Below are 27,182 nucleotides of genomic sequence, written 5' to 3'. Positions count from 1 at the left end.
GGTGTTACTTGGAAACACACACGCACGTGATAAACTCCGTCCTCATGCTCTAAGGGCAGAGCAGGAAGGACCGGCGTTCCTCACCTGGGAGGGAAGTTAGTGCATCTTCCCCAGAGAGATGGCTGCGGCCACCTTTAGTTCATTCATATATTCAATTGTACAGTAATGATTAAAGGGCTACCTTAAAAAGTAGCCCTTTTTCTAGATACAAAAAATATCAGCAAGCTATGATTTAGAGAAAGTGATTGAGATTGGCAAGGAAAGCACGATTTTGTTCCTGGATTTGTCCAGGAACAAAATAAGCAAACATTTAATGTTTGAAAGTTGTCATTTCCTCTTTATAACCAAGGCTTTTTTTTTTTTTTTAAACCTGATTTATTTTTAGAACTAAAGCAGCCTTCTGGGAATTGCCTGGTATGTTGATTTGTCCGCATTTCCGGTGCCGGCCATCTCCATCTGCCCTAGGACGTGCTTCTCAGCTGCCCAGCTGCCCAGGAAGGCCGGGGCCAGGGCAGCGTGCCCTCTGCACGCCCCCGAATCACACTTGGCTTTCGGCATCGGCTGAATGTCTTCCCCTGGGGAGAGGCTGTCCACGGGTCAGGGGAGCCCTGCTTCCTCCATGTAAGCGGGGCGGGGGAGGGGTGGAGGATGCTGAGAGTCCCTCAGTCAAGCAGGGAAAGGGGGCGCCGGGCCAGTGGGCCTCGCTCCCGCATGAGCACCCCACCTCACCTCTGGACTGGAGAAGGAGAGCAGACAGAATGGAGCTCTCAGAGAGAATGTCCAGTTCTGACTATACTTGAAATCCACAAAGGACATCCAATCATCAAATTTTCAAAGACTACCCCCATGATTACAAGGAATATCTAATGTAAAACATGAAAACTGCGCTCTTCACGTTTCTTGTGAATCCTCTGACATCTATTAATCTGCAGTAGCTTAATTTACATTAACATGTGATTTGTAAAAATTAACACATAATTTAAACTGGCATCCGCCCAAATAAGTCACCTCTACAATATGAACCATTAGGTACCTAACTGCCCGTTTTAGATAAAATCAGGCTCTACGACAGCGATTGACAAGCCACACTCAGCATTCACATCTCACTCCAGGGAGCGATTTCTAGGCCAAGTTCTAAGGCTAATTACAGGTAGACCTCAGCTGTGAACTCAGTCTCACAGAGAAGCGTTGTTAAAACTTTTAATAATGTAAACAAGTATTTAAACCGGTAGGTTGAAATGCACAGGTACTAAAAGAAGTAGCACATAAAGGAAAAGAATAAAAGGAAATGGGGATTCGGCAGGCTAGAGGCAGTAGCACAAAATCATTTCCAGCAGTCACCTTAGTTTCCAAAAATCTGCTTATACCTTAAGTGTCTAGAAACTGGAAATGAAAACGGAGTGGACACGTGCGCCTGTGTCCTCCAACTAAGACTTGTCAACCCTCTGGAAGGGCAGGACTCATTTCTAAATATTTAAGGAAGAAAGTAAATACCAGTATTTGATAAATTATAGCCTCCTGTACGTTGGAAGGAACGTAGAAAACCTCATGAGAACCTTGCAGTCAGTAGGACCGTCTGAGCAGAAAGGACACGGCACAGCTGGCTCAGTCCAGGGAAACGAGGTGTGCAGCCGGCTCCCCAGCGGTCGCCCCCGCCCTCGGGCCCCTGATACCGGTCAGCACCTGCCCATCCCAGTGGGCACGGGAGAGACGACTGGAAGCCGGCCCTCGGGGGGGAGGGTGCCTGGCACAGGGCTGGCACGAGGCAGGAGCGCCAGAGACACTTGTGGGATGAGCCGGGGGAGAGAAAGTGAATAAGGAGGGAAATGAATGCATATGGAGCAAAGGTTCTGGAACCTCCGGCCCGGAACATGGCCCTGACTGAGGTCTGGTCCAGGGCACGACCTGCAGCCAGCCTTGGGGCCCCTCCACCTGGCCGGAGCAGCCCCCCAGAGAGAGCTCTCCCGGAACTCTCTCTGCACCCACGTCCCTCCCAACCTGCAGCACCCTGGGGTCTGACCGGCAGAGGTGAGGGTCGCTGACCCTGTGGTCAGAGGCTCCTGGTTCCTGAGATGCTTCTGAAATGCTGCCCCTGACAGTCAAGATTGAAGGGCAGCTGGAAACTGCTCTTTGGAGCCCAAAAACCAGACGTGGACAGGCGCGCTGGGCACTGACCTCAGTCGGGACGCTGGGGACGGCGGGCGCGATCCCATTCTCCGCGCTGGCGTTCCCGGAGCTGTTGTTGGGTGAGCTGGGTGCGGAGCCCGGGGCGCTGCTGCAGGCCGAGTCTGGGGGCGGGAGAGACACCTGTGAGCCTGAGCCTGACTCAGGTCAGGCAAGGACACCGCTTCCCAGGCCCTGAGCTGCGCTGGCCGCCTGTCCTCAGAGCTGCACTTCTGCTTTGAGCTGGCTGACGGCAGAAGTCCCAGCAAGGAAGAACAGGACCACGGCCCCCAACAAGGGCCATGGAGCCAATTCCTTGCTCTGTTTTGCCAGCGACCCCTTGTGAGCTTCGCAAGCCTGTGGCTCGTGGAGGCCCCACCGGCACCTTCTCAGCTGTGCACACTCTCGACTTTATTCCCCTTTTGAAAAGTCTCAAGATGATCGTAAACCCCAGAAAAGGAGACCCTGAACACTTACTGATATTCTAACAACAAAAGGCAAGAAAACAGAGGCCAAATGACTGTGAACAGGGGAAGGTCAGATTCACTGTACTTGCTTATAGAGCCCCCTCGGTCAACATTTGCTTTGAGCTAATCTTTGCATTTTTCAAACATCCAAGGAAGAGCACAGCTGGTGGCTTCTGTCATTGATTAGGGTTATCTGAAAACCCACCTCAAGATACTCTCCAGGTAGCTGTGACGGGGCGGGGGGTGGCCCCAGCCCACGCATCGAGGCTGGGACCGAGGCGGCCGTGTGTCCCAGCCGGGTCTGCCCCTCAGTTCCAAAGGAGCCACTGTGGCTGTGTGTGCAAACACGTGACGTAACAGGAGGGTCTTGTCTGGCTGAACGCTGTTTATCAATGGCAGCCTCTGGTTAAGACCTTCCAGAGGGAGCCGGCCTGAGCCATTTGCCTTTGCCTCCTGAGTACTCACTGACCACGGGCACTGCTGACCTAAGACTCTGCCCTGATCTGGGCTCCCAGGCTCGAGGAGGGGAGGCCTGGGCCACCTGCCTAAGCTGGCACGCCGAGGGCGCTCAGCAGGCCACCCTCCAGCGCACGAGACCACGGAGCTGCCCGCGGGGCCTGGCCGACTCTGAGACCTGATTCCAGCCGAACTCGGGGTAACAGTGAGAAGGCTGAGGGTGCTGGTGTGGATGGCAGTGCCCATACCCCAGCGCCCAACCCCACAGGCCCGGCTCACGCGGGGAAGGAGACCTGACCCCAGGGGCACACGCACGACCCCCTCAACCCAGGGGACCGTGAGCGCTCTCATCCTCTCCACCGAGCAGCGGTCCCCCTGGGGACACCCTGGCAGCAAGTGACTCTGTCCACTCGAGGGCCCGCCCCGCCCTCCGGGGCACTGATGGTGAACTCAGGCCCCGGCTCCCCTCCCTCCTCCCACCAGATCCAGAGCCTGGTCTCCGCCCAGTGAAGTCCCATTCACACGCGCCCCCCTGACTGGGCTGGCAGGTGTCACACTTCACGCGTGAAGACAGGGCTTGTTTCCCCGACCCCCACGGCAGCCATCCCCCTGCCTCGGACGCCCACATGGTGAGGCCCTCCCCCTTCCTCTAAGCGGGCCTGTGTCAGCAGCATCGGCAGGTACGCTCTCCTAGGTGTGTGTGCGAAAGCACAACAACTTCGGGGGCAATAAAAAAATATATATACTATCTCTCCAACTTTTCACCCGTTTTCAACTCGAGAACATTGATTATTTTTTCATTCCACTTCAAGGAATCTGGTCTAAGAAAATAAATATAAACGCGTAACCGTCACGATATTATTTGTGTCAGCACGATGGAATGCCACTAAAGGTGCCAGCAAGTGTTGTGACTACCGTCAAGGGAGGAAAGGATACGAGTGCACACAGGGCGTGTGACAACTGCACAGAAGAAGGACTGGAAGGAAACATGCTCAGATGCTGACGGCAATTTTCTCTGGACAGTGTTGGAGGGCAGCTGATTCCCTCCTTTGCTTTCCCTGATGGGCACGGCTTTGACGAGGGACTGGGAACAGGCAGAGTGACGCTGCCACGTCCCGGGACCTGTCTCACCATCATCCCAGTGCCACGTCTGGCCCCCGTCTCACCGCCGTCCCCCTGTACCAGCCGGCGGAGCTGCTTCGGCGACGCTGTGCACCTCTCCTGCTCAGGAACCTTCACCACCTCCCCAGTACCCCGGGGGAGGTGCCCCCGCTCTCTCTGGGAGCCTCCCTGCCTGGAACTCCTTATTTTCCAGTCTTGTGGAAAGCCAGCTCTGCTCAGAGCATCCTGCCTCTCCAGCCGCCGGGAGGTGTGCTGGCCGGGAAATCCATCCCTCATCTCCGTGCTGCCTGCATTCACCCGTCGAGCTTCCCCGGGCCCGGCGTGGCCTCCACCGCTGCCCTGCCCCGCTGCCTTCGTGGTGCCCTCTTTGGGTAACACAGCCCAGGGCCAAGCTGGGGCCACGTGTGGTGCGTTAGTTGCCCCACGCGTGACGTCTGGGCTCTGGAGTTAGACTGGAAGCTCCCTGGAGGTGAGCACGCAGCTCACCATTTTGGTGCCCAGCCCGGTCCTGACACAGTCACAGGCTGACAGCACGGACGCCAGAGCCGGCGCTCAGAAAGAAGCCCCGGGGACTGCGTCCCGCCAGAGGCGGGACTGGAAATAGACGCAGGGGCCCGCCGTCCGCGGCCTGGCATCCCCCAGAGAGGCGAGGCCCACGTGTGGTGAGACACACGCTCTAACTCATTCGAGGCCTGAGTCTGAACGGAATCCCCCAGGCAGAGGATCCTGAGGTGACACCCTTCCCTGATCTCTCTACCAGGATGAGCACACGATGACAAAGATGGGCCCCTGGGCATGAGGCCTCAGGCTCCGCTTCACACAAACCCACGAAGTCCAGAGGCAGACCCTCGGACTAGGGGTTTCAGCCCCGGGCTGCGGGACAGGGGTGAGGGCACTCCGGCTCTCATCCCATCCCAGACCCTGGACTCAAATCTGAGGGTGAGGTTCCCGGCCCCTCACCAGCACCAGCACCCAGGAGCCCCTCCTCCTTCCCTGGGAACTTGACCCTGAAGGACGCTGCCGAGAGCCCTGGTTTTCCCACCAAACCCTGCACTTGGTGCAAACATGGTCCCGCCCCTCCTGTTACCAGGCCGCCTGAGCAGCCCCTTTGTCCCGTGATTTTAGGGCTGGTGGATGTGCACCCTCTGGAAGTGGGGTGCACGCCCAGGAAGTGAGGTGCGCCCTAGGGACTGGGGTGTGTGTCGGGAAGTGGGGTGCATCCCAGGACGGGGCTCTGCCTGGTGGGTGTGCTCCCCCGAGTCGGCCGCTAGGTGGGGGCCGAGAGCAGTGCGTGAACGGAGACTCGGAAACTCCCAAGCTCCCTCCTCCTTCCCCCGCCCCTGTCCGTCCCACTCTTCCCAGGAAGATTCTCACGCTTTCCAGCGGTTCAGACACTGTTTAATGGGCAGTGGGGCAGGGAGGAAACGTGGCATTCACCACTGAGAGGGCAGGATCAGTTAAAACCCCACCTTCGGAGAAGCCTCCACTTAAAATTCCTGAAAGTCTCCTGTGACGTCAGGAGGTCTGACTGCTCTCACCTGCCCGGCTGGGTCAAGGTCGGCTGGGTCAAGGTCGGGAACAGGACACGCCGTACAGCGATAGGGACGGGCCTGAGACCCCCTGCTGGGGTGCCAACCGTGGCCCTGGGACTCCCGCGGCTGGCACTGCGGGCACAAGAGCCCTTGGGGCAGGGGGCAGGCGGCGATGGGGACATGCGCAGAGGCAGGTTTCGGTGCTGAAGGGACAGCGCACAGGAGAGCCTCTCAGAGGGCAGCCAGGTTTGCACGAACATACCTGTGACATCCAAAGGACGCTTTTTTAGAGCCGTGACCACTGGCCCATCTTTCCTGCGTAACAGGGGGCTGCTCCGTCTTTCAGCCACTTTCTGCTTTAGCCTGGAGCGTAATTTCAGATTGGGTTCAGATGCTGCACGGAAAGGAGACACCATTACAAGCAGGCAGACACAGCTGGGGTCACGGTTATCTCGTGGGCAGTGTAAGAATATGCTCACTGGGTAAATATTAGCTTAACACAGATGCACTGTTCCAGGCTGGAGCAAGGCGGCAACCTGAGGCCTCGGGCAGAAGACGTCCAACCCCATCCGTCAGTCCAAACACCGACGCAAGTGCACCTGATGCCTTTAGTGAACCGTCTGCGGACAGAGGGTTGCATACATGTTGGAGCGGCACTGCATTTACAAGTAGCTGGGAGGAAACCCGGCCATCGGGGATGGTTTGGGGGCTCTGGGCCACGAATGTTACTATTACCCCTACATTACAGACTTTCCCGTTCACCTGAGAATCACAAATTCCTCCCTCACGTAACAGGCCAGGAGCCAGCTGCCCACTCGAGCTCCCGGCCACTGAGAGGGTGCTAAGGTCAACCCGCCCCGGCGAGAGGCTTAGCCATGCTGCCTGCAGGTGTTCGCCTGACCCCTGGGCACAGGTGCTTAGGCTTGGTTTGGTTTTGGTTAACAGCTCTGCTTGTGTGCGTGGAGCCCTTTGCAAACCCGCATCTTTAAGCCCACGGTGGTCCCAGCCTCTGCGCCTGGAGCCCAGACACTCCCGCCCCCGGGCCAGTCCAGTCCCACACTGGGGGTGGGCCGTCTTGGGAAGACGGCAGCCTCACACAGCCGGGCCCTCCCGGTGGCCTCCAGACACAGGAAGGCAGCTCGGGAGTCCAGGGCAGTGGTGAGACCACCACCCAGGAGACGCGTGTGTTCCGAGGCTTTGCTCAACTACATTCAAGCTTCTGCTACTTGTGGATTTGCAAACTGGAGAGTTTTTACCTTTTGTTTTTGTTTTTAATCAGCTACCCTGCTGTTTTTAATCTTTCTGGAACAGGAAGTTTACTGCTGTCTAGAGCAACAAGCAACATAACCAAATGCCCCCCAGAATCGGACGTAAGCTGGTTTGGGTTATAAGAACCGGGCCATGTGTGTGTCTCACGGCCACTGTGACTCTGTCCTTTGTGGAGCACAGCAGGCAGGGCTGGGGGTCCCAGCTGCCGGGTGACCCTGAAGGAGGCTGGGAGGCAAAGGACGGTTGCTCTGTGGATCTTGGGAAGAGGAGAGAAGCAGGCCCCCTAAACGACGCTCCCCAGAGAAATCAAAGATGGGCAAGGAAGGTGCCAGCCCTTCCCAGAGGCTCAACCTGCTCTGGAGGCGCTGGTTCTGGGAGAGACGCCCTCTGCTTTGCAGCATATTTGTGTATAAAGCAAGGTTCCCGGCAAGACTTTCATGTCGAAAGATGGAGAGGATCCAACTACAAAGCAGCCTTCCCCACGGCTAGAGGATCCACTTCTATTGTCTTTAATACTATTTTTACATTGTGGAGATAACTGTAGATTCACTTTCATTTGTTTCTATTTCTACACTGAGTTTCTTACTTTATCATTATTTAAAAAGAAAAAAGAAAGCCCAAACCCCACCAGACTAACAGGCAAGGAAACAACAACCCTCCTCCTCCTAAGATCTCAGCTGAACCGACACAGGGTTTCCACAAACACAGGTCCGGCCCGGGGACGGAAGCCGCTCCTGAGATCCAGGGCGGTGCAGCCCCCACAACAGGGAACGCGCGGCCCCCGGCCCCAGTGGGGGCCCCTCTCAGGGGCACTGAGGTCAGGCTGTCTGGAAGCAACACTGCCGTGTCCTGACATCACGCCCAGCAGCGAGTGAGGAAAGCAGAGACTGAGCCGCCAAGGGTGCCCAGCACGTGGCGGGGGCAGCGGCACAGAATTCAGAGAGTTGTGTGTGTGTGTGTGTGTGTGTGTGTGTGTGTGTGTGCGCTCAGAGCTGCCCTTTTCGGAATCCTGAAAGGACAGTGAAGGACGCTTCAAACAAAGGTGAAAGAGCGGAAAGGAGATATCTGAAGAAGAAGCTGAGAAATCTGAAAATTGGGAGTAAAAAGGCCCGACATCAAATTAACAGAAACACCAGGAGAGGACAGAGCAAACGGAGCAGGGAAAAGCACTGGCAAAGTAACTGGAGGTGTGCTGCTGCATCAGAGGAGACCCAGTGCCCAAAAGGGTCAGCGTGGGCTCGCTGTGGCCTGCAGCCCCTCGCCGGGGGGTGTCCGGAGAGGTTTCAGAGCTGCAGGGCCCAAGGGTCTACCTTGTGAGCAGTCTCGGGTTCTGCAGGGCCCACTCCCGGGGCGAGATGAGGACCTGAAAGTCCCGAAGGAAAGTGGCTTCTAGACCCGACCGCATCATGCATCACGTGGGAGCCAGAATGAGTGCATTTACCAGCACGTGAGGACTCAAAAAACTCACATTCCGCGCGCCATTTCTCAGAAAGCTTGGAAGAGCTGCACCACCAAGATGAAGGAGACCACACACAAAGGAGCACGTGGAGTCCAGGGGAGAGAGGCCGAGGCTCCCAGGACACCGTGCAGCGGGGCCCAGGGGCCGCGGGGGGCCTCCGGGCTGCAGCAGAGCTGCGGACTACCTGCCCTGGAAGAGCATCTCCCCCATCTGCCAAAGCGTGGGGGTGAATTGAAAGCAAGTACAGGGACACATGGGGAATACAGCCAACGTTTTATAGTAACGACAAACGACAAAATATGACCTTTAAAAACTGTCCAGTGTACAATACTGTACATCAACGGTACCTCAACTAAAAAAACAACAACAACCCGGGCACACAGGAAAGTAAGCAAATGAAAGGGCTGGGCAGGGCTGGGCGGGGTGGGGCAAGGCTGGGCGGGGTGGGGCAGCTGTTCCCCAAGTGAGCCTGCGCGGCTCTTTGATTTATGGACATGTATTTCCCTCGATAACAATAAAAAGAGAACTCTAGAAAGACAAAAGACAGACTAGAATACTAAAATTTTTTGTAGCATACATGACAGAGACAGGATTGGTATGAACGTATAAAGCAACAAGGAAAGAAAAAACAGCTGACAGAAAAGCGATTGGGTGAGCTGCCTTTAAACACTGGACATTTAGGGCCCCTCCCTGTGTGACCGGTATGGTTGCAGACGCTGGGCACAGGGGGTGGGCAAGAGAGACACGGTCTGGCCGGCACCCCTGCTGCCTGTCTCAGGAGCGTCGGCCACCCTGCGCCGTGGGAGCGCGGCAGAGGGGTTCTGCAACACAGCACTCAGCTTACTCCCTGGTAGGGAAGATGGAAAGTAAACAGAGACACCCAAACCCCACTAGCGATGACAGAACTGCTCTTTGAAACATCAGAGACATTGTGACTTCCGCACCCATCACACCTGCTCGAGCGACCCTACGAGTGACGTGGGGGAGGGGCCTCTCCTAAGCGGCTGGCAGGGTCCCGCGTGCTCCGCTCTTCACGCTACGCACACTCATTTGAACTGGCAGCTCCATTTTCAGGAGTCCATCCTACAAAAACAGTGAGCAGAGGGACCTATATTTGTGGGCAAAATAAAAACTAGAAAACTGTTACAACTGCTGTAATCTTCGCATGTTGGGATAATATAGAAAAAGGTGCTGCTCTTGATACACTGAAATGGAGTGGTACCCACGATACAGTGTTAACTGAAAAATAAAGTTGCAGCCAAAGGGCAAAGCAGGTGTTTTTCTTGACAAAGAGACTGTCCGTACACATCATACACACACACGCAGACGCACACCCTACACACAGGCATAGACCGCATCTGCGCAGAGAGATGCCAAACCCGTAACGGGAGCTGTCTCTGGGGGTAACACGCGCGTGCGCGCTCTACTTATGTTCTGATTTGCCGTGTGTGCGCCTTCCTTCTGGGATCTTTAATTAGCCAAGCGCTCTACTCGGTGCTTAGGACTGGTATTTTCCCACACCCTCTTTCCTACTCAGTAGTTTCAACAGCGCATTTCAGGTGGCCGTCAAGCTCAGATATGAACAGGGCGTGTCTGAAAAAGATTCGTTCAAGTCTCACTTCTCAAGTGAGGAGGAGTCCAAGTTTGATAGAAATCGAAGTTTGAAGCGAGGCCCTTCTCAGCGTAGACACTGCCTAGTACTTGACCGTACTCGCCATCTCTGCAAGTTTCCTTGGAAAAGCACAACAAAGCCTTTTTGAAAACCTTCTGAGCACTTTCACACCTACTGTTTAATGAGCACAAAGTTGATGGAAGACAACCCAGTACAAAAGCCCCGTGTGGGGGCTGGAAGCAGAGGGGGCCCGGCAGTGCCAGGCACTGTGGAGTGAACCCCCTTCTCTCCGCCCGGGCAGCTCAGAAAGGGCCGATTCCCCGGCCCGGCCCTGAGCAACAGCCGCAGGGCACCTACCACCCTGTACCTGATGCATATAAAAGACACCCAGGCACAACTATGCAGGGTGCGGGCGTTGCCCACCACTGCCCAGGCCACCAGGATGCCACGGGTTCCGCAAACTGCAACAGAACAACACGTGGACCACGCGGCGACCGACCCCTTCCCACACGGCAGAGACGAGCATCATGTGACAAAGGCGGCTGTGACCTCCTCCCTGGTGACCTCGACCCACGCTACACGTGGACGTAAAATAAACTAGTACAACTACTGTTCAGCTCACCAGGAGGCAGGGAGAGCTTCGCTTGCTCACTGACACATGTGGCCACAGTGCTCAGAGACGCCCCGCTCTCCACCGGCTGCTGCATGCCGCCTTGCCTCCGGCAGACCCTTGTCAGGCGGTGGAGGCCCTGCTGGGGTGCAGGCTGAGGAGTGGGGCCAGGGCCTCTGCAGAGACCTGAGACGGGGCCTCGGTCCACTCTATCTGTACTGGGGTGAAAACCTAGCTTTGCCCTCCACGTGCCCGGGGCCCCTCCCTGGCTGGGCCCCACAGGCGGAACCTGAGGTCCACCCTGGGCCTGGACCCTGCCGTTCACCTCCTCTGGCGGGACTGGAGGAGGCTGAGGACTGTGGCCCGTCCCCCCGCCTGCCACAGCAGCTCAGGGCTCGGCACCCAGGAAGCGCCCGGCCACTGCTCGCTCACTCATCGCAGGGAAGACACAGGCGGGCGGCAGCCGTTGCTTGGGCTCGGGCACGAGGCACCGCCTTGGAGTGAGCGCACCCCCTGCAGGCTAAGTGCCAGGAACCCAGAGGACCCCGGCTTACTGTCCTGTGACTCGGCAAGGCACCCAGCGCGAGTGTCCACCCAGGGGCCACCGCCAGCCCTGAGCTGGTAACAGACACACGGCTCCCTGCAGACCTGGACTCTGTCCCCTGGGGCCGTCAAGGAACCACTGGGACAGCAGTCGCTGACAGCAGGGCCGTAAAGGCTCACTGAGGGGTCTTCAGTGACTGGATTGGGTAAAACGGGCCACAGGTATGCCCCACACTCACTCTACAAACCGGACCCTGCCACCCCCGAGGGAACGCTGACAGGGAAGGGTGGGGGAGGGGCTGGAGGGCGCGGCTCCGTGTCCCTGGTGGCCTCACTGGAGGCTGTGCACACGGCCCACGAGCGGCCAAATCCTCCCTTCTGCTCCTGACCCCCACCCGCCCCCTGACCTGCCCTCTGAGGCAGCAGCCCCACACGGATCCACCCCTGAAGTAGCGGCACTGCTGCCCCATTTCACAGATGTGCAAACTCGCTCGGCGAGGCTGTCTGCCAAGGACGCTGGACGGTGAGGGCCAGGCTGACTGCAGAGCTGTCCCTCGTGAAGCAGGGCGGCTTCAGCCAGCGATGGAGAGAAACCCGTCACGTTTCCCGTGTCTCAGCAACCAACCAGTGTTTCCTGTGAACAGCTGCTTCCCTCGGGGGAAGCTGTGCTCTCCAGAGAGGAAGGGCCCTGAGGGAGGGGGACGGCTCCACCCGGCGGCCAGGAGCCCAGTTCTCCGTGTCCTCCGGAGTCTGCTGCTCCAGGGGCCGTGGGCACCACGCCTGCCACGCCCAGGGCGGGAGGAAGCACGGTGCGCCCAGTGCACCCACTTTACTGATGAGAGACTGAGGCCAGGAGAGCCTCAGGAATCTGTCCTGGGGCACGGAGCTGCAAACCAGGCGGGAGAGCCCGCCAGGCTGCAGGACCAGCGCCCACTCGCGCAGAGCCCTGCCACCCGGCTGCGCCCCCACAGGGCCAGGCTTCCCGGGGCAGGCGCGGCCTTTGTCTCCTCGCCCAGGGCCTTCCCAAGCACAGGCCCCCGCTTCGCTGATTGGAGCGTGGCTGATCTCAGCCCAGGCTCCAGAAGGGGGGCGTGGAGGGCAACCTGGGGGAGCCGGCCGGGGTGCCGACAGACGCCCCTCTCTACGGAGCCCGCAGGCTCTCAGGGTGAAGCCCACGCCCTTCTTGGGGGACCATGGGTGACAGCCGTGCACTCGAACTGGAGAGAAGAGGACAGAAGCTGCACTTTCACCTTGGATGAAACCCCGCCCACGTGGGCAGACGCCTCCCCTCTGACACGGGGGCGGGGTGGGGGGTCTCTGCCAACCCGCTGCACCCTGGGGCCCCTGCCCCCCACACCTGTGCTGGGGTCAAGTCCACGGAGGCTGAGCTGAACTCCCCCTCCCTTCACCTCCGGCTCCCGTTCGGGCTTTGCTACACCACGTGCTCTCCGGGGCACAGCTCTGCCCCTCGAGAGGCCCCACGCCTTCTGTCCTTAGGACAGAGCGGCAGGGGAGCCTCCGGCCCTGCTCCCAATACCTCATCCCCAGGGTGAGGAAGCTGCTTTAGAGCGTTTCTGTCCAGAATGGACCAAAATCCTTTGGAGGAAACAAAATTCGTCTTCACGAAGAAAAAGCTGTGTCGCACATTCCCATTCCGTGAAGCAGGCGCCTGGCATCTCCCACGTGGCCCTGTGGCCGTGGGCTCCATCTGCCACCTCTGAGACCAGGGCAGCTGGCCCTCCGCAGCCCAGGCCCTCACTTCTCGGGGGCAAAGCTTCCGGAAACATCTCTCCTCCGGCCCCTGGCCTTCTGGCCGCCCTAACGCACGGCCCACGGCCCATCTGATTTTTCTTAAAAGGCGTTGCCGCTTAAACCACCACTGCTAGGAGAAAATCCAAGCGCCCTGGGAGCCCTGCTTGTGTCTGACACGCTTATCCTTCTGGTCCGTGAGGGAACTGCTGACGTAACCTGAGACGCGCACCTGAGGGGCCTCCCAGGACACGGTGAGCTCCCTCCTCGTACAGGTTTCCCTCCCCGCCTGGGACCCCCTCCCCGCCCGCTGCAGCCCCTGCACCGACCTGTCTTTCTGAGAGGAAAGTCATCTTTGGCGTCGTACATGCCCAGGACCGGGTGGCTGTAGGAGACCGACGCCCCGCTCTGGGGCGGGGAGCTCTGGTCCAGGGAGCTGTGCTGCGTCTTCCTGCAGAGAACGGGCAGGACAGAGTCTTAGTGACCCGCACGCATGGGCACACATGGCCGTGCAGAGGGAGCGCGCACGGGAGCCCTGCACAGGTCCCCACGACGCCGGTCCTTCCTCTGACGCGCCAGCCCAGCTCGCAGCCGGCCTCCTGGGCAGACTGGCCTCCTCTCTGGGGCAAGACTGAAACGACACAAAACCAACACTGAACAAGCGAACAGACGCCGACCGCAGCCTCCCCTGCCGGGCCCTTGGCGCCGGGGACAGCAGGCTGGCACGACCGCATGCCCGTGGTCCCGGCGCCTGGGCTCTGCACAGCCTCTTCCTCTCGGGTGTCTCCTGACTGGGTCTGTTCTCAGGCTGGCGGGGGGGGCGGGGGGGGGGGGCGGCTGGCCACAGAGGGGCGGTCCTCAGGACACAGGGGACAGAGGGAGACAGGTGGGCTCCAGATGCAAGGGACACAGGCGTGCCGGACGCAGCTGAGACCTGGCGGGGGACTTCGGGGACAGTGCTGGTGACGTCTGGTTCTTGAGGGCAGGAGCCACGTGGGGACTCCCTTCAGCAGAAGTGCCTTTACGGGGACGGTGGTCCCAGCCATCTCCCCTCCCCTGGGGAGGGAGGGGCTGGCGGCAACACCTCTGCCCTGGGAGCTGATTCATGAAATTTACTTGCTTTATGAGGGGCCGGGCACAACACAAAATCCTTGAAATGGCTGGACAGGGGCGGCCGCCAGGAGGAGGCTGAACGTGGGGATCAGACCTCGGGAAGAGGAGGGTGCCGGCCGCGCCTGACCGTCAGCAAACGTTCTGGGGGCGCGGCCGCCTCTGCTCGGCCTCCTGGAGGCTCAGAAGGTGTAATGAATTCTGTGAGTCCCTAAACTGTGTAATCTGCTTAATGACGTGAAACGAATTTGCCAACTTACTTACGTGGAATTTGTTAGACTATTTATTTGAATACACAGTACTCCACATGTACGCACCTGGTGTTATTTGAATTAAGAATGTGAGCACTTAAATGCTTACAGGTGGATGTTTAAATATTTGAGAGCAAACCGGTGCAGAGAACGTGGTGATCACGGAGCCCAATCCCAGGATCCCAGCTGGCAGCATCATGGGAAGCGCCCAGAGAGCCCCGGAGAACCGCCCTGCCAGGCTGTGCACCCCCTCTGCCCAGGGCACAGCACCTCCCAATCGGGACGCATGTCAAGGGGGCCAGGGCCGGGGATCAGGGCCGGACCGGCCACCCTCACTCTGGCTGTGCCCTCTTCGTGTCGTGCCGCCAGGCCTCACCTCGGGGGGCCACCCTTGCACAACCCCATTAGAGGTCTGAGGGCAACTCTCTCTGCATCTGACATCTTCAGGCCGCATCCTCCAGGGAGCATGGCCTTGGCCGGTCCCAAACCTCTCCTTCAGTGCCAAGTTCTAACCTGGGAAAGAGTTCACTTGCTCCTTCATAAGAAACATGGAAAGGCCTGTGTGTGTATTACATGATTTAAAAAAATAGACAATTATGATTAATAAAATATTATAGGTAATAATAACTCTTATAGTTATACTTTAATGGTAGAGTTTGTTTGTAATTAAGCCAGAAGTAGGAGAAGCTATTTGTTTAAGATTTTCTAATAGATTTTCTCTTCTGATTTGATCTCTTGAGTTGCTGTCAGTATTCAAATCCTCACTTTCTTGTCCAGCCTTAAAATGAGCTAGAACAGGAGGCAGCTGGCATGAATCTGCCTGTGTGCTGGCCTGAGAGCTCTCAGCAGACCTGCTCTGCGTCGTCCAAGAGTGTGTGGCCCAGAGTAGGCAGCCGGACTGATCCAGCTGGTACCAGCGCAGATGAACCCAGACGTCAAGAGGGACGCACGTCCCGCACAGCAGCCTGGCTTCCCCAAACCGCGCAAAACCGAGGGAAACCAGCTCATCACTAGATGCCCCGCGCTCAGGGCTCCCAAGGAAAACACAGGCCACCTGCCCTCCAGGGGTGGGGGGGCACCCGTCCCTCATCACACAGCCCAGGGCTCACACCTGCCCCCAGCAAGCAAGAGTCTGGACGTGTGAGCCAACGCCAAGTCCTGTCCCTGGCTGCATGCACTTACACACACACACACACACACACACACACACACGCATGCGCGCGCACACACACCCGCCCCCCACCCTTGTACCCCGGGGGCAGAACCTGAATTGCCGCTCTCCTGTCTAACTCAGCCCCAACCAGAATCGTCTTCCAGGTTTTCGAGCCTTCATTCCCGCCAGGGGAGGAAGCACAGGCGGGTGTGTCTGCTGTGACCCTGGCTGATGGGAGGGGCACCTTGTCTTAAAGACAATCCTTCCTGATGAAGATGGAAAAACAAAGATGCCTTGTTTGCTTTTTAAACGTCCCTCTGATTGTAGTACAGAATAAAGCTAAACACAAGTTCGGCCATTTCAATTCTATCAACCATTGGCCTTTCCTATTACCTCAGATTTATGCAGGTGATTTAAAATAAATACAACTTGTAATCACTCACACCAGCGCTGTCCAAAGGAAGTAACACCGGCTACATGTGCAATTTAAAATTCTCTCATAGACATGTGCACACGAGCAAAAAGGAAGCAGTGAAATCAACTTCCGTGTTCTCCTTAACCCAATTTATCCCCAATCCTATCGTTTCAACATGTAATCAATCTAAAAAGTATTAATGAAATAGTCCCCGTTCTTTTTTCCCATGAGGCTCTGAGATCCAGCGTGTCTGACATTCACAGCTTGTCTCAATCTGAACAGCTCGCTTCAACGCCCTGGAGCCCACGTGGCTGGTGGCTGCCACACGGACAGCCACCACGGTCTCATACGATGAGCTTAAAGCTGGGGTTTTTCACACATGTACACCATGGAACCAGCACCCAGTAACGATACAGAGCAGCGCCGCCTTCACAGAAGGCCCACTGTCCTCTGGCAAGGGATCTCCACCCCCAGCCCCTGCCGCCTGGCTTCCTGTCACTACAGCTCAGCTGTGCTGACCCTAGAACTGCTGGCAAAGGCATCGCAATGCACAGACGCTGCGTCTTCGACCAAGCTTAATGTTTCTAGGTGTTGGCGGGCAGCCCTGGGCCTCGCTGAGCAGCAGACCAGGGAGCGGGTGCCCCTGTGTTTCACCACTCACCTGCTGGTGGGCACTCAGCTGCTTCCGTTCTCTGGCGATAATGAATAAAGCTGCTATGACCATGGGGACACAAGTCTTTGCCCGGATGGAAGACTTTACTTCTCTTGGAGAAACACCTAGGAGCGTGGCCAGGTCATGGGGTGGGAGTATGTTTACCTTCATAGGAAACTGCCACGGTGGCTGTGCCACTTCAATCCCCACTGGCCACGTGTAGGGGTCCAGGGCCTCCACGCTTTGGCCAACACTGGGTTTGTTCAATTTCAAACCCACTGGGTGTGAGGGGGCACCTTGCTGCGCACTGCATTTCCCGGGTGACTCACCATCTTTTCATGTGCTTACTGACCATTTGCATCTTTATTTTGTGAGGTATCGGGTCACGTCTTTTGCCCATACTTTTTCAGGAGGTTGCCTGTTTTTTTGTTATTGACTTGTAGAAGCTCTTTATATGTTTTGGATCAAGTGCTCTGTCAGATACATGCATGGCGAATATTTTCTTCCTGCCTGCGCCCTGCCTTTTTATTTTCTTAAGGGTGGCTTTCAAAGAGTGAAAGTTTTACATTTTGATTAAGTTTATGTTTTTTGGTTTATGCTTGAAGATTTTAGTGTTTTAAGAAGTCTTTGCCTACCTCTTCCCCAAGGTCATGAAAACTTTTTCCTATGTTTCCTTCTGGAAGTTTTAACAACTTAGCTTTTACGTCAGGTCCATGACATTTAAGCTGACTGTCATGTGTGGCACGAAGCCAGGGTCAAGGTGCGGCTCTTCCCCATCAAGATTGGTTCTTTGCTGGATTGGTTTTCCAGCAAAGTTTTGCCTTTATGCAGCAAGTGAATGTGGTCCATGATCTGGTTTGGTTTTGGGTGACAAAACGAGAAAGGTGCCAAACCCAACACAAACAAACCCATCCCTGGCTGACTCTGCTGAGACAAGTCCTTCCCCACTGCAGCCTGCACAGCCCAGTCCCCCGGGGAAGAGGGAGCTCCCCACGAAACGCTGGACCCGGGCAAGCAAGCCTCCGCCAGGTCTCAGCTGCCCTGCTCACCAGGGAGCGGCGTGTCAGCCCCTTCTGGCACCCTGCCCCCAGGCCTAGCCACCCTGCATGCCCCCACCTGCCCCTTCTCGGCTCCCAGGTGCTCCTTGCTGACCCTCCTCCCCAAAGCCCTTTCTCCCTTCCAACCTCCTGGCACGTGCAGCTCTGCGGAGACCACCCCTCCCCGGCAGCCGCCAGCACTTTCCCATCCTGCAGGCTCTGTCCTCCCCGTCATGTACAAGCACATCATCATGGCCTCTACTCCTGCCAGCCCGAACACCTCGCCCCACCACTCATGGGGTGTCCTGGGCCTCTACTCCTGCCAGCCCGAACACCTCACCCCTCACCCCACCACTCACGGGGTGTCCTGGGCCTCTACTCCCGCCAGCCCGAACACCTCGCCCCACCACTCACGGGGTGTCCTGGGCCTCTACTCCTGCCAGCCCGAACACCTCACCCCTCACCCCACCACTCACGGGGTGTCCTGGGCCTCTACTCCTGCCAGCCCGAACACCTCGCCCCACCACTCACGGGGTGTCCTGGCACTGGCCGCCCCGATCTCTTCACATCACTGTGGCCACTGTCAGAGGACCCCAGTGTGGTCAACCATGACCTCTGCTCTCACCACCCAACCTCCTTTGGGCCCACAGCGCTCTTACCGCTGCTCCCGAAGCCCCCCAGCTGGTCTCGCCTCCCCAGGATAGACCCTCTCCTGAAACGGCTCCTGGCATCCGACCCTCGGATCCCATCCCCTCCCCCATGGAGGATCTAGGAGCACCTCCTCACCCCTGCCCTACCGGCTACTCCTGGGTGGTGCCCACGTCCTCGCCCACCCGCCCACCCTACCTAACCCACTGCACTGCAGGGCGTCTGCCCGGCAACCTGCCCCAAAGGGGGAAACGGAGCTTTCCCACTGCAACACCCAGGGGGCTGCCACTAGCGGGGGAGACCACGGATCGGCGCCACCACATTGTGGGGTCCCCAGGTGTGCTGCCCCAGAACTCTCCACCGCTCCGGGGCACACGGCTGCTGTGTATGGCTTTTCGGGGACCACCGCTGCCGTCTCTGCTCTGGGCGAGGCGTGCCGCTGGCTGAACGGCAGACAGCCTGCTCGTGTGAGCGCGGCCTGAGGGGCTGCAGACACTCGGAGCAGAGGTGGCCTCGGAACAGAAATGCCCTTCATGTTATACCACGATGACCAGCGTCAGCTACTGAAACAAACGGGTTCATTCCAGTGGGATCTGGCGGCGTTTTAGCAGAACTGCTGCCTGTCTGGGGGCTCCAGAAGAGCTACATTCCCCCCAATGAATTAACGATGATCACATTTTCATTTATGAAAACTGCCCTGTGAGGTTTCTTCTAGAACAGAAAAAAGCCCTTGAAAAGTTGTAGAAAAGTAGAGTCAAAGCGAAAATCTGAGGCACCTTTGACCATGGTTTAAAGCCACATAACTTTGTCACTCGCTTCCAACTCGGCATGTGTCGACTGCCAGCCCTGCTGAGCCGCGCACAGGCCCAGAGGAAAGGGCCCCGGCACACGCGCATCCTCGCCACAAAGTGAAAGACCTCTTTGGCTTTCAGTTCTGAGCACGAACAAGGCACTTGGTGGTCTCTGTCCATTAAGCGGGCTCTGGGAGAGGGTTCTTAGTATAAAAACAATGAAAAGACCACAGGTGCTTTTGACTTGCCTGGGAATCAATAACACACCGGGTAGAAATTTGGGAGGTGCCTACGGACGATTTAGACCAGAGTTCCTTTTTAAGAGGTTCTTTCTGTGGCCAAAGAACTGCGTGAGAAGCCAAGAATAATGGTTAGGCACTGGCCCCACGAACGTCTCTTTAAGGTTTGTTTAAAGACAGGCCCCCTCCGCACCTGGACGACGCTGGTCTGACCACATGTGCTGCTGGCTCACGGAGTTTCTAATTCCACGCCCTCCAGGGTGAAGAACTGAGCACCACTCCGGTCTACCCCCAGACCCTGTGCACCCGGGCGCAGGGGAGACCCAGCCCCTCCACTTACCCATACCAGTAGCGAGGGTCACTGGACATGCAGTGGTTCAGGTTCCGGTGGGCCAGCGCCTTCTTTTTATTGAGGACAAACTCCTGCAGCTTCATCTTCACTTCTGTGCTGGCCACAGCACCTGGCGCGGGAGAAAGCAGAGGCGGGTGAGTCGAGGCTCTGCCCCAGGGGACCCTGAACCATGTGCCAGGAAAGGCAGGACAGGGATGGAGAGGGTGGGATTCCCATTCAGGACGCTGCCGACGCCAGAGAGCATCTCAAGGAAAAGAGACGGACAGGAGGGCTTGAAGGAAGAGACCTTCTTCCCAGGAGTATTTTACGTAATTGCACCCTATTTAAAATGCAGCACAAAATCCTATTGTAACCTAACACGAACCCACTGCTGAAGGGAGTTCTAATCCTCTTACATAGAAGGAGGTCCTGAATCAGGCAGAGCGGCTGGGTGGTTTCTTTCTCGCTGCAGCAAGAAGGAACAGAGCCTCAGAGAAAAGGTGCCTGCGACCCGTGTGACAGGGGTGAGGCGTGCCTCCCGGGACCTGGGCAGAGGGCAGGGGCAGGGCAGCTGGGGCCCTTTGCAGCCCTGTCAGGGGATGTTCCTGCTCTTTCCAGCCTACAGCCACCTACTGAGACAAAGCGCATTTCACCAAGTCGGACTAAAGCTGAAATCTTGGGTTCTGTGTTTTTTTTTTCTGGTGGTCGTAGCGGTTGTTCACAGCCCCGTTAGAGAAAACTGGCCAATTTGAGAAACAGACACACACAACTAAAGTCCAAGCCCACCACGCTGACTCAAGGTCTGCCGGCACCTCATGTGTTTTCCTCAGAGCTGCGATCAGACGCCAGGGCACTTCGGACCCATCCTTCCATTAGAGATGGCGGTGAGTGTTTTCCCCGTTGTCACACAGAATTCAAACAGCATCTGTAGTGGCGGGAAAACGCTTCACGAGGTGAGCGATGCAGAGCTTCCAAAACCCTTTCCCAACCGGGAGACACTTTTAGACATTTCCTTTTGTCGTTCTTGTCAGAAACCACGTCGTGCCAACATTTATAAGTAAATATCACCCCCACGCTTAGGATTCTGTCCTCTGAAGAGATGGGCAAAATGCCTGCGTCCCACAGAACGACGCTAACAGCCCCTGAGGCGGCTTCTGCGCTGTTTTCCAAAATGCCTCTGCGCGACCGCCAAGTGCAACCCCATTGGCCACGGGCCAGGCACCCTTGTCTGTCGGCACTCGGGAGCACCACCCGACCCACGTCTCTATCTCTGATAGCACTCGGGAGCACCACCTGACCCACGCCTCTATCTCTCATAGCACTCGGGAGCACCACCTGACCCACGCCTCTATCTCTCATAGCACTCGGGAGCACCACCTGACCCACGCCTCTATCTCTCATAGCACTCGGGAGCACCACCTGACCCTTGTCTATCGGTACTCGGGAGCACTACTTGCTGCAAATGAGAAGACCGCCTGGTTCCCCCTGCCAGGCCCTGACGACCCCGGGGACGTACACTGGTTCTCCTCTCCAGTGATGCACCGTTACGTCCTTGGCTCGCTTTTCTTCCAGAGTCTTCCTGTCGCGTGTGGTGCCGCTGTGGGTCTGTGTGTCCACTTTGGATGTGCAGCCTTCAGTGCGTGTGGCTTTTCCTCAGTGATACATCTACTGGCAGCCGCCACATGCTGGCGCGGTGCATTTAAGCCTCACACGAATGCTACAAGCGCCACGTGGCCCGGGGGGGTGCGCTGAGGGTGGACAGCGCCAGGCAAGGTTGTTCGGATGCTCGGTCTCGCCAGCGTCCCGGCTCCCGGCTCTGCGTTCTGCTTGCACATGCAAGGTCTGTCCTGGTCTCTCACTTCCCTTTAAAATGTGGATTATATTCTGAAGCTGTGAGATAACAGAAAACAGTGGTCTCTGCCCTGGTCCAGGCACAAAGCTCCTAAAACGCTTGCAATTCCCTAAGGGATCAGAGCATGAGAAGCATCTCGTGTTCTCATGGGGCTCCTGGGTGGGTGATGGTCACCAGGAACACCAAGCCTTGACAAGAAGCTTGGCATTCTCAGCTCCACCCTCACGCTCCAGAGTGGGGAGAGGGGCTGTAAGCGGAGCTAGTAATTGATCATATCCACGTGAGGAAGCCTCCACAACACCCCAACTGTACGCAGTTCAGAGAGCTTCCGGGTTGGTGAGCACATCTGCACTGGGAGGGGGACCCCGACCCCACGGAGACAGAGTCTCCTGTGCCTGGGACCCTCCCAGACCTCACCCTCGGTATCTCTTTATCTGGCTGTTCAGCTTCCTATGGGACTGAGTCCTGAACCTGCGAGATCTGATGCTTGCTCTGGGGAGACAGTGTCAGAATTGAGTGAAACTGTAGGACACTCACCCGGTGTTGCAGAGAATTGCCTGTTATGGGGAAATCCTACACATGTCTGGTGACCAGAAGTGTCAGGAGTGAAGTGCTCTGTGGGAGCGTGGTGTCTACGTAAGGCTGAAGGAGAAACACAAGACGAGAGCGCTGCGTTTTCCCAGCACTGGAAGGAAAAGACTTAAGTGTTTCCTAATTCAGATGTTCCAGTGCTTGTTTTTACGGCATCTATTCTAGTTTATCCATTGTGATTTTTTTTCCATTTCCTGGAAGCTTTGAATTTGATCTTTTCACTGGTTTGGGAAACAATCAGTTTCATTTTATCCTTGTTTTTCTGGTGTTGGATTTTCATTCATTTAGTGGTTTTCTATTATTTTTCTTTCACATTTCACTCTGATGTATGAAATGAATTTTGGTGTATAAGACTCTACAGATATTTTGAGAAATTGCTCATAAATTGTTAACATCATTAGAGAAATATCTTTCTCGTCACCTTTATCCAATTCCAAACATAACTGTTATCATTCGCGAGTTGAATTTCTGTCTATAAATAGGTCTGCGTTAAAGGCAGCATCCCACTGTGGCCGTTTCATGATGGACTTCAGGGTCAGGCAGAACAAACCCCTCAGGAACAGGGTCCTCCACGCTGCAGAGGGACCTGAACTAGACCAGCCAGGGAAGCACCAGGAAAGTGCCCTAAACCGAGTCCAGAGCGCATCTGGAAGGGTCCGTCGGGACACACGGGCTTTTGTCTCAGGCCTTCTCGGCGTCCAAGGAGACAACTCATCATCTCTTGAGCAGGGAGGCTTGCCCGAGCTCCATGTGCTATGTGACGTTTGCGTGTGGGTGCACCAGCCAGTAGGCAGAGCAGCCCAGACCCAGCGACACCCAGCACGAAGGGCCACGGGAGTGGTGACCAGAGCAGGCGGTGGGAAGTGACTGGAGGTATAAACTCACACCTCCGCTTCTGAGCAAGGCCCCTGGGTTCCCTCCAAATGCAGCCAGGGCTGGACTTGGACCGTCCTGAACACTTTCAGCCTGTCTGTCTCGTCTGAAAAATCACACTCGTGGAAACACTGAAATCTGTGTATAACGTGCCTGACACGCAGCCCCCGGCATTCCTGACGGCCTCTCAGCCCCAGGCGGACACCTGACAAAAATACGCAAAGTGTGGACCGTGTCACAACACAAAGTGCCCCCCAACCAGGGAATGGAGGGGGTGGTGCGGGAGGCAGGGAACGGGGCGCACAGAGGGCCCTTTACAGCAGGGAGTGGGCAAGGTAGGTTCAACCCCGCCAGGAAAGAAACGGGAGCCAGATGAGGGGCTTGGTGTCTGGCTCCAGTGCGCTGGCAGTGCGGGGACGGGGCAAGGTCAACGAGGTCAACACGACCCAGAGGGCCCGTCTGAGGAGCTGACCCTCAGGTCCTTCTGAAAGGACCGGAAGGAGTAAATGATGCAAAGCAGGGTTCTCGGGGGGCAGGAGCCGGCAGGCTGGGGGTCAGCTGGCCCGACCTGCTCAGAAAGCCCCCTTGACGTGGAGGCACCCTGCCCTGCAGAGCGAGCCACGCTGAGGAAGAGCTCACTCTCCCTGCTCTGGCCACACCCCAGGCTCATACCATGGGCTCCTGAGCTCCAAGAAGGGACAAGGACAGACGCCCAGTTCCAGCAGGGAGGGCACGTGCACGATAAGTGCACAGATGGGCAAGGGCAGCTGCCCTGTCCGGGGGGACGCTGGCCCATCCCTGGCGGGGGCTGAGGAGGCACTCCAAGGCACCTGCTGGGCTGGGAGGTGGACAGTACCCTTGTCCCCTGGGCCGCCTGCAGGGCCCTCACAGGAGGAGGTGTGCCTGAGGGGTCCCCGGGCGGTCACGGACACACATGGCCCTCAGCCAGCTCTAGGGTGGGTGAGTGCTCCTTGCCAGGCTCTTATGGAGTCAGAAGAAAACAAACCCACGTCCCCACACCCTGACTTCCTTCCCCATAAAATGACCCGGAAGGTTCCTTGACAGGGAGAGAATTCCCAGCGGAAGACGCTGATTCTAATCCTCGTCATTCTAGTTATACACCTGCCTCTCAAAAGACTTCTTCACTTTAAATGAAACTTCCAGCATCAACAAAACACCTTCAGCAGATGAATAAATACCAAATGTTTCCATCTTTACTTAAAAAAATCAATTCCTGTCGATGATCATTTATTCATTTGACAGGCTTTACAGAGAACGTACTGTGTGCCAGCACTGAACCAGCCAGCAGGGCTGGAGGTAAATAAAAGCCCCGGGGAGCGATCAGAGGACGAGCCCTGGAGGGAGCCCAGGAAGGGAAGGGGGATCTGGGCGGGGCCCACCTGCTGGGGACAGAGACCCAGGGGCTCAGCGGCCCCGGAGGCCCTGCAGCATGTGACACCAGACCCGAGTGGGGACACGTCTGCCAGGTTTGCGCCTCTGAGGAACGCGCGACTTCCCCAGCAAACGGGGCAAAGAACTTCTCTTGGGGTCCGGTGTTCCATCTTTTATCTCCACCCTTTTGAGCCATTTTTTAGACAAAGTGAACGACTTCCCTCAAGCAATGGCACCTTCTTCCCCAACAGGCTGTACCTGTAACTAACAGTGAAAAACACGTAGCTGTATGAGTTCCAAACTGCCCAGGGGGCGAAGACTCGTCTTCCGTTGGATTTTTCCTTTCGATATGATTTAAAGACAGTGTATCATGGAGTCTTAAACACGGTTAATTTAAATAAAACTGACTGAAGATGAGTGTTCGTGCTGAACAAGATGAAAATTGCCATAAACTCTAAGAAGTCACTGTTCTACCAAATCAACAGCATTCACTGGTATCGATAAGTACAAGAAGGGGCTTCCCCGGTGGCGCAGTGGTTGAGACTCTGCCTGCCGATGCGGGGGACGCGGGTTCGTGCCCCGGTCCGGGAAGATCCCACGTGCCGCGGAGCGCCTGGGCCCGTGAGCCATGGCTGCTGAGCCTGCACGTCCGGAGCCTGTGCTCCGCAACGGGAGAGGCCACAACAGTGAGAGGCCCGCGTACGGCAAAAAAAAAAAAAAAAAGTACAAGAAAGCTGCAGGATTACTTAAAAGTACAGTAGATGTTCAGTGTAAAAAACTTTTGATTAAATATTCAAAAAGAAATTCATTTTTAAAAAAACCCAAGAAACTAAACAACGGAAGCTCTGCATTGCCTTTTCAAACGCTTACAAAGTGGAGATGCTGAACGCCACACGCGCGCTCCCCGCCCCACGCTCCGTAAGCTGCACAAACAAGACTCTCGTTCATCGGTGAGGCCCCACGCGCTCAGGAGCCCAAGCGGCGTCCAGCGCGCGGCCTGCCAGGCCTGCCTTCTCTCAAGGCCACACTCTGAGGGCTGCACAGCTGACGCAAGCATGCCAAGGACCCAACTGTACACAGTCCGTTATTAATAATAAAACCCGACCACCCAAACCCACAAGCTGAAAACCGCCAGGGCTGCCACTGGGACCAGCTTGGAGGGGAGCAGAGAACATTCCTTCGCCCCGTCAAGGGCCTGCTCAGCAGGCAGCAGAAGTCGTTTTTTACTTAAACGTGTTTTCTGAAGTCAAATCTTTTCATATTTTGTGAGGCTGAAGACGTTATTTTTATTGGAACTTTCTGGCCAACTAGGAGGAGTTACTGTAGACCAAGCTGGTGAACTGGGGTTTACCGGCACGCCGGGTGCACAGCGACTCGCCGATCCTAGCAATCTAAGCCCTCCATCCTCTGTAAACCACCATTCCCTCGCTCCAAAGAAAAGCACGTGGACGAGGCACACTGAGGGGAGGGCAAGGAACAGGGGTCGGGCAGGGAGCGGGGCCACGTCAGAGCCAGGTGCGCGGGGCTCAGCAGGTGCGCCTTAGCTCTGGATCCCACGCACCATCCTGCCCACAGCAGAGCCCCTCCCGAGGGCACCTGTGAGGACCGGGGTGCTGTCGTCCACGGGGCAGCTTCTATGGAAGCCACGGAGGGAGACCACTGAGCCGCCAAGACGCTCAGGCCCCTAACCCGGAGAGAGGACATGGACCCCGACCCTGGTTCTCAGCCTCCATTGCACCTTAGAGTCGTCCCAGGAGTTTTAGAAATGAGAGCACAGGCACCTGTCCTCTGCTCCAGGTCAGTGCGTCACGACTGGGGGGCTGGTTCCTGACACCGTGTGCTACAGGCTCAGGTGTGGTCAGCGCCCTGGCCGCACCCTCAGCGCAAAGCAAGTGGTGGTGAGACCAGCTTGGCTGTGTGGACCAGCTGGGCAGGTGGCAGGCGGATGCCATGGGAGCCAGCAGGCCAGGGAGTGAGAGCCGTGAGTGTGATGGACCCCACCTGGCACATCAGCCCACTGCGGGGCCGCAAGGTGGCCCACAGACCACGGTGCAAGCAGCCAACCCAAACCTGCAATTCCGCTTCTCCCGATGCCTTTCTGTCCTCGTTTCTGGAATCTCGACTGTGGGCCATCACTGAGCCTGTACGTCACCATCTCACCAAATTGTTGTGATCCAACGAGATGCACCATTCAGATTTAGTAATTACTTTCAAATACTAATAGAAAAATCAGATTTCACGTGGAATAAAAACTCTCTTGACCTGCTTTCTAAATTGAAACTCTATCAGACAGTTGAAGTGAAAATACATTTAAAGTGTATTTATTTCAAGAGTGAAAAGCTGTAGTAACTGTTGGCAAAGCTGTTAATTTTATGTAAAAAAACAACTAAGAACGTACAAATCCTGGGTTCAAGAGGGTGGAGTAGAAGGATGTGCGCTCACTACCTCTTGCGAGAGCACTGGTGTCACAACTAACGGCTGAACAATCAACGACAGGAAGACACTGGAACTCACCAGAAAGGATGCCCCACATCCGAAGACAAAGGAGAAGGTGCAGTGAGACGGTAGGAGGGGCGCAATCACAGCAAAATCAAATCCCATAACCGCTGGGTGGGTGAGTTACAAACTGGAGAACACTTATACCACGGAAGTCCACCCACGGGAGAGAAGGTTCTGAGCCCCACGTCAGGCTTCCCAACCTGGGGGTCCGGCAATGGAGGAGGAATTCCCAGAGAATCAGACTTAGAAGGCTAGCGGGATTTGATTGCAGGGCTAACCATTTTCAGTAGTTGAGGATAAAGAATTTTTGAGGTTTTTTGAGGTTAATATGTACTGGTAGGGGGCTTCGCTAGTGGCACAGCGGTT

At 56.5% G+C, this 27,182-nt stretch overlaps 1 protein-coding gene across 4 annotated transcripts in view; it reads right to left on the bottom strand.

Moving 5' to 3' along the window:
* HDAC4 (histone deacetylase 4) overlaps nt 1-27,182 on the bottom strand; it is a 255,996-nt gene that overhangs the window by 67,907 nt on the left and 160,907 nt on the right. For all 4 annotated transcript variants that reach the window (XM_067740021.1, XM_067740022.1, XM_067740024.1 and 1 more), the window contains 4 exons: nt 19,619-19,739; nt 13,312-13,433; nt 6,003-6,134; nt 2,176-2,288 (listed from right to left, as the gene is read on the bottom strand). In XM_067740021.1, the coding sequence (XP_067596122.1) occupies nt 2,176-2,288; nt 6,003-6,134; nt 13,312-13,433; nt 19,619-19,739 (488 nt within the window). The remainder of the gene's footprint in view (nt 1-2,175; nt 2,289-6,002; nt 6,135-13,311; nt 13,434-19,618; nt 19,740-27,182) is intronic.

The sequence above is a fragment of the Pseudorca crassidens genome, chromosome 6 (genome assembly GCF_039906515.1).
Source record: "Pseudorca crassidens isolate mPseCra1 chromosome 6, mPseCra1.hap1, whole genome shotgun sequence".
Classification (NCBI taxonomy): domain Eukaryota; kingdom Metazoa; phylum Chordata; class Mammalia; order Artiodactyla; family Delphinidae; genus Pseudorca; species Pseudorca crassidens.
This window is presented reverse-complemented; position numbering and strand designations above follow the sequence as displayed.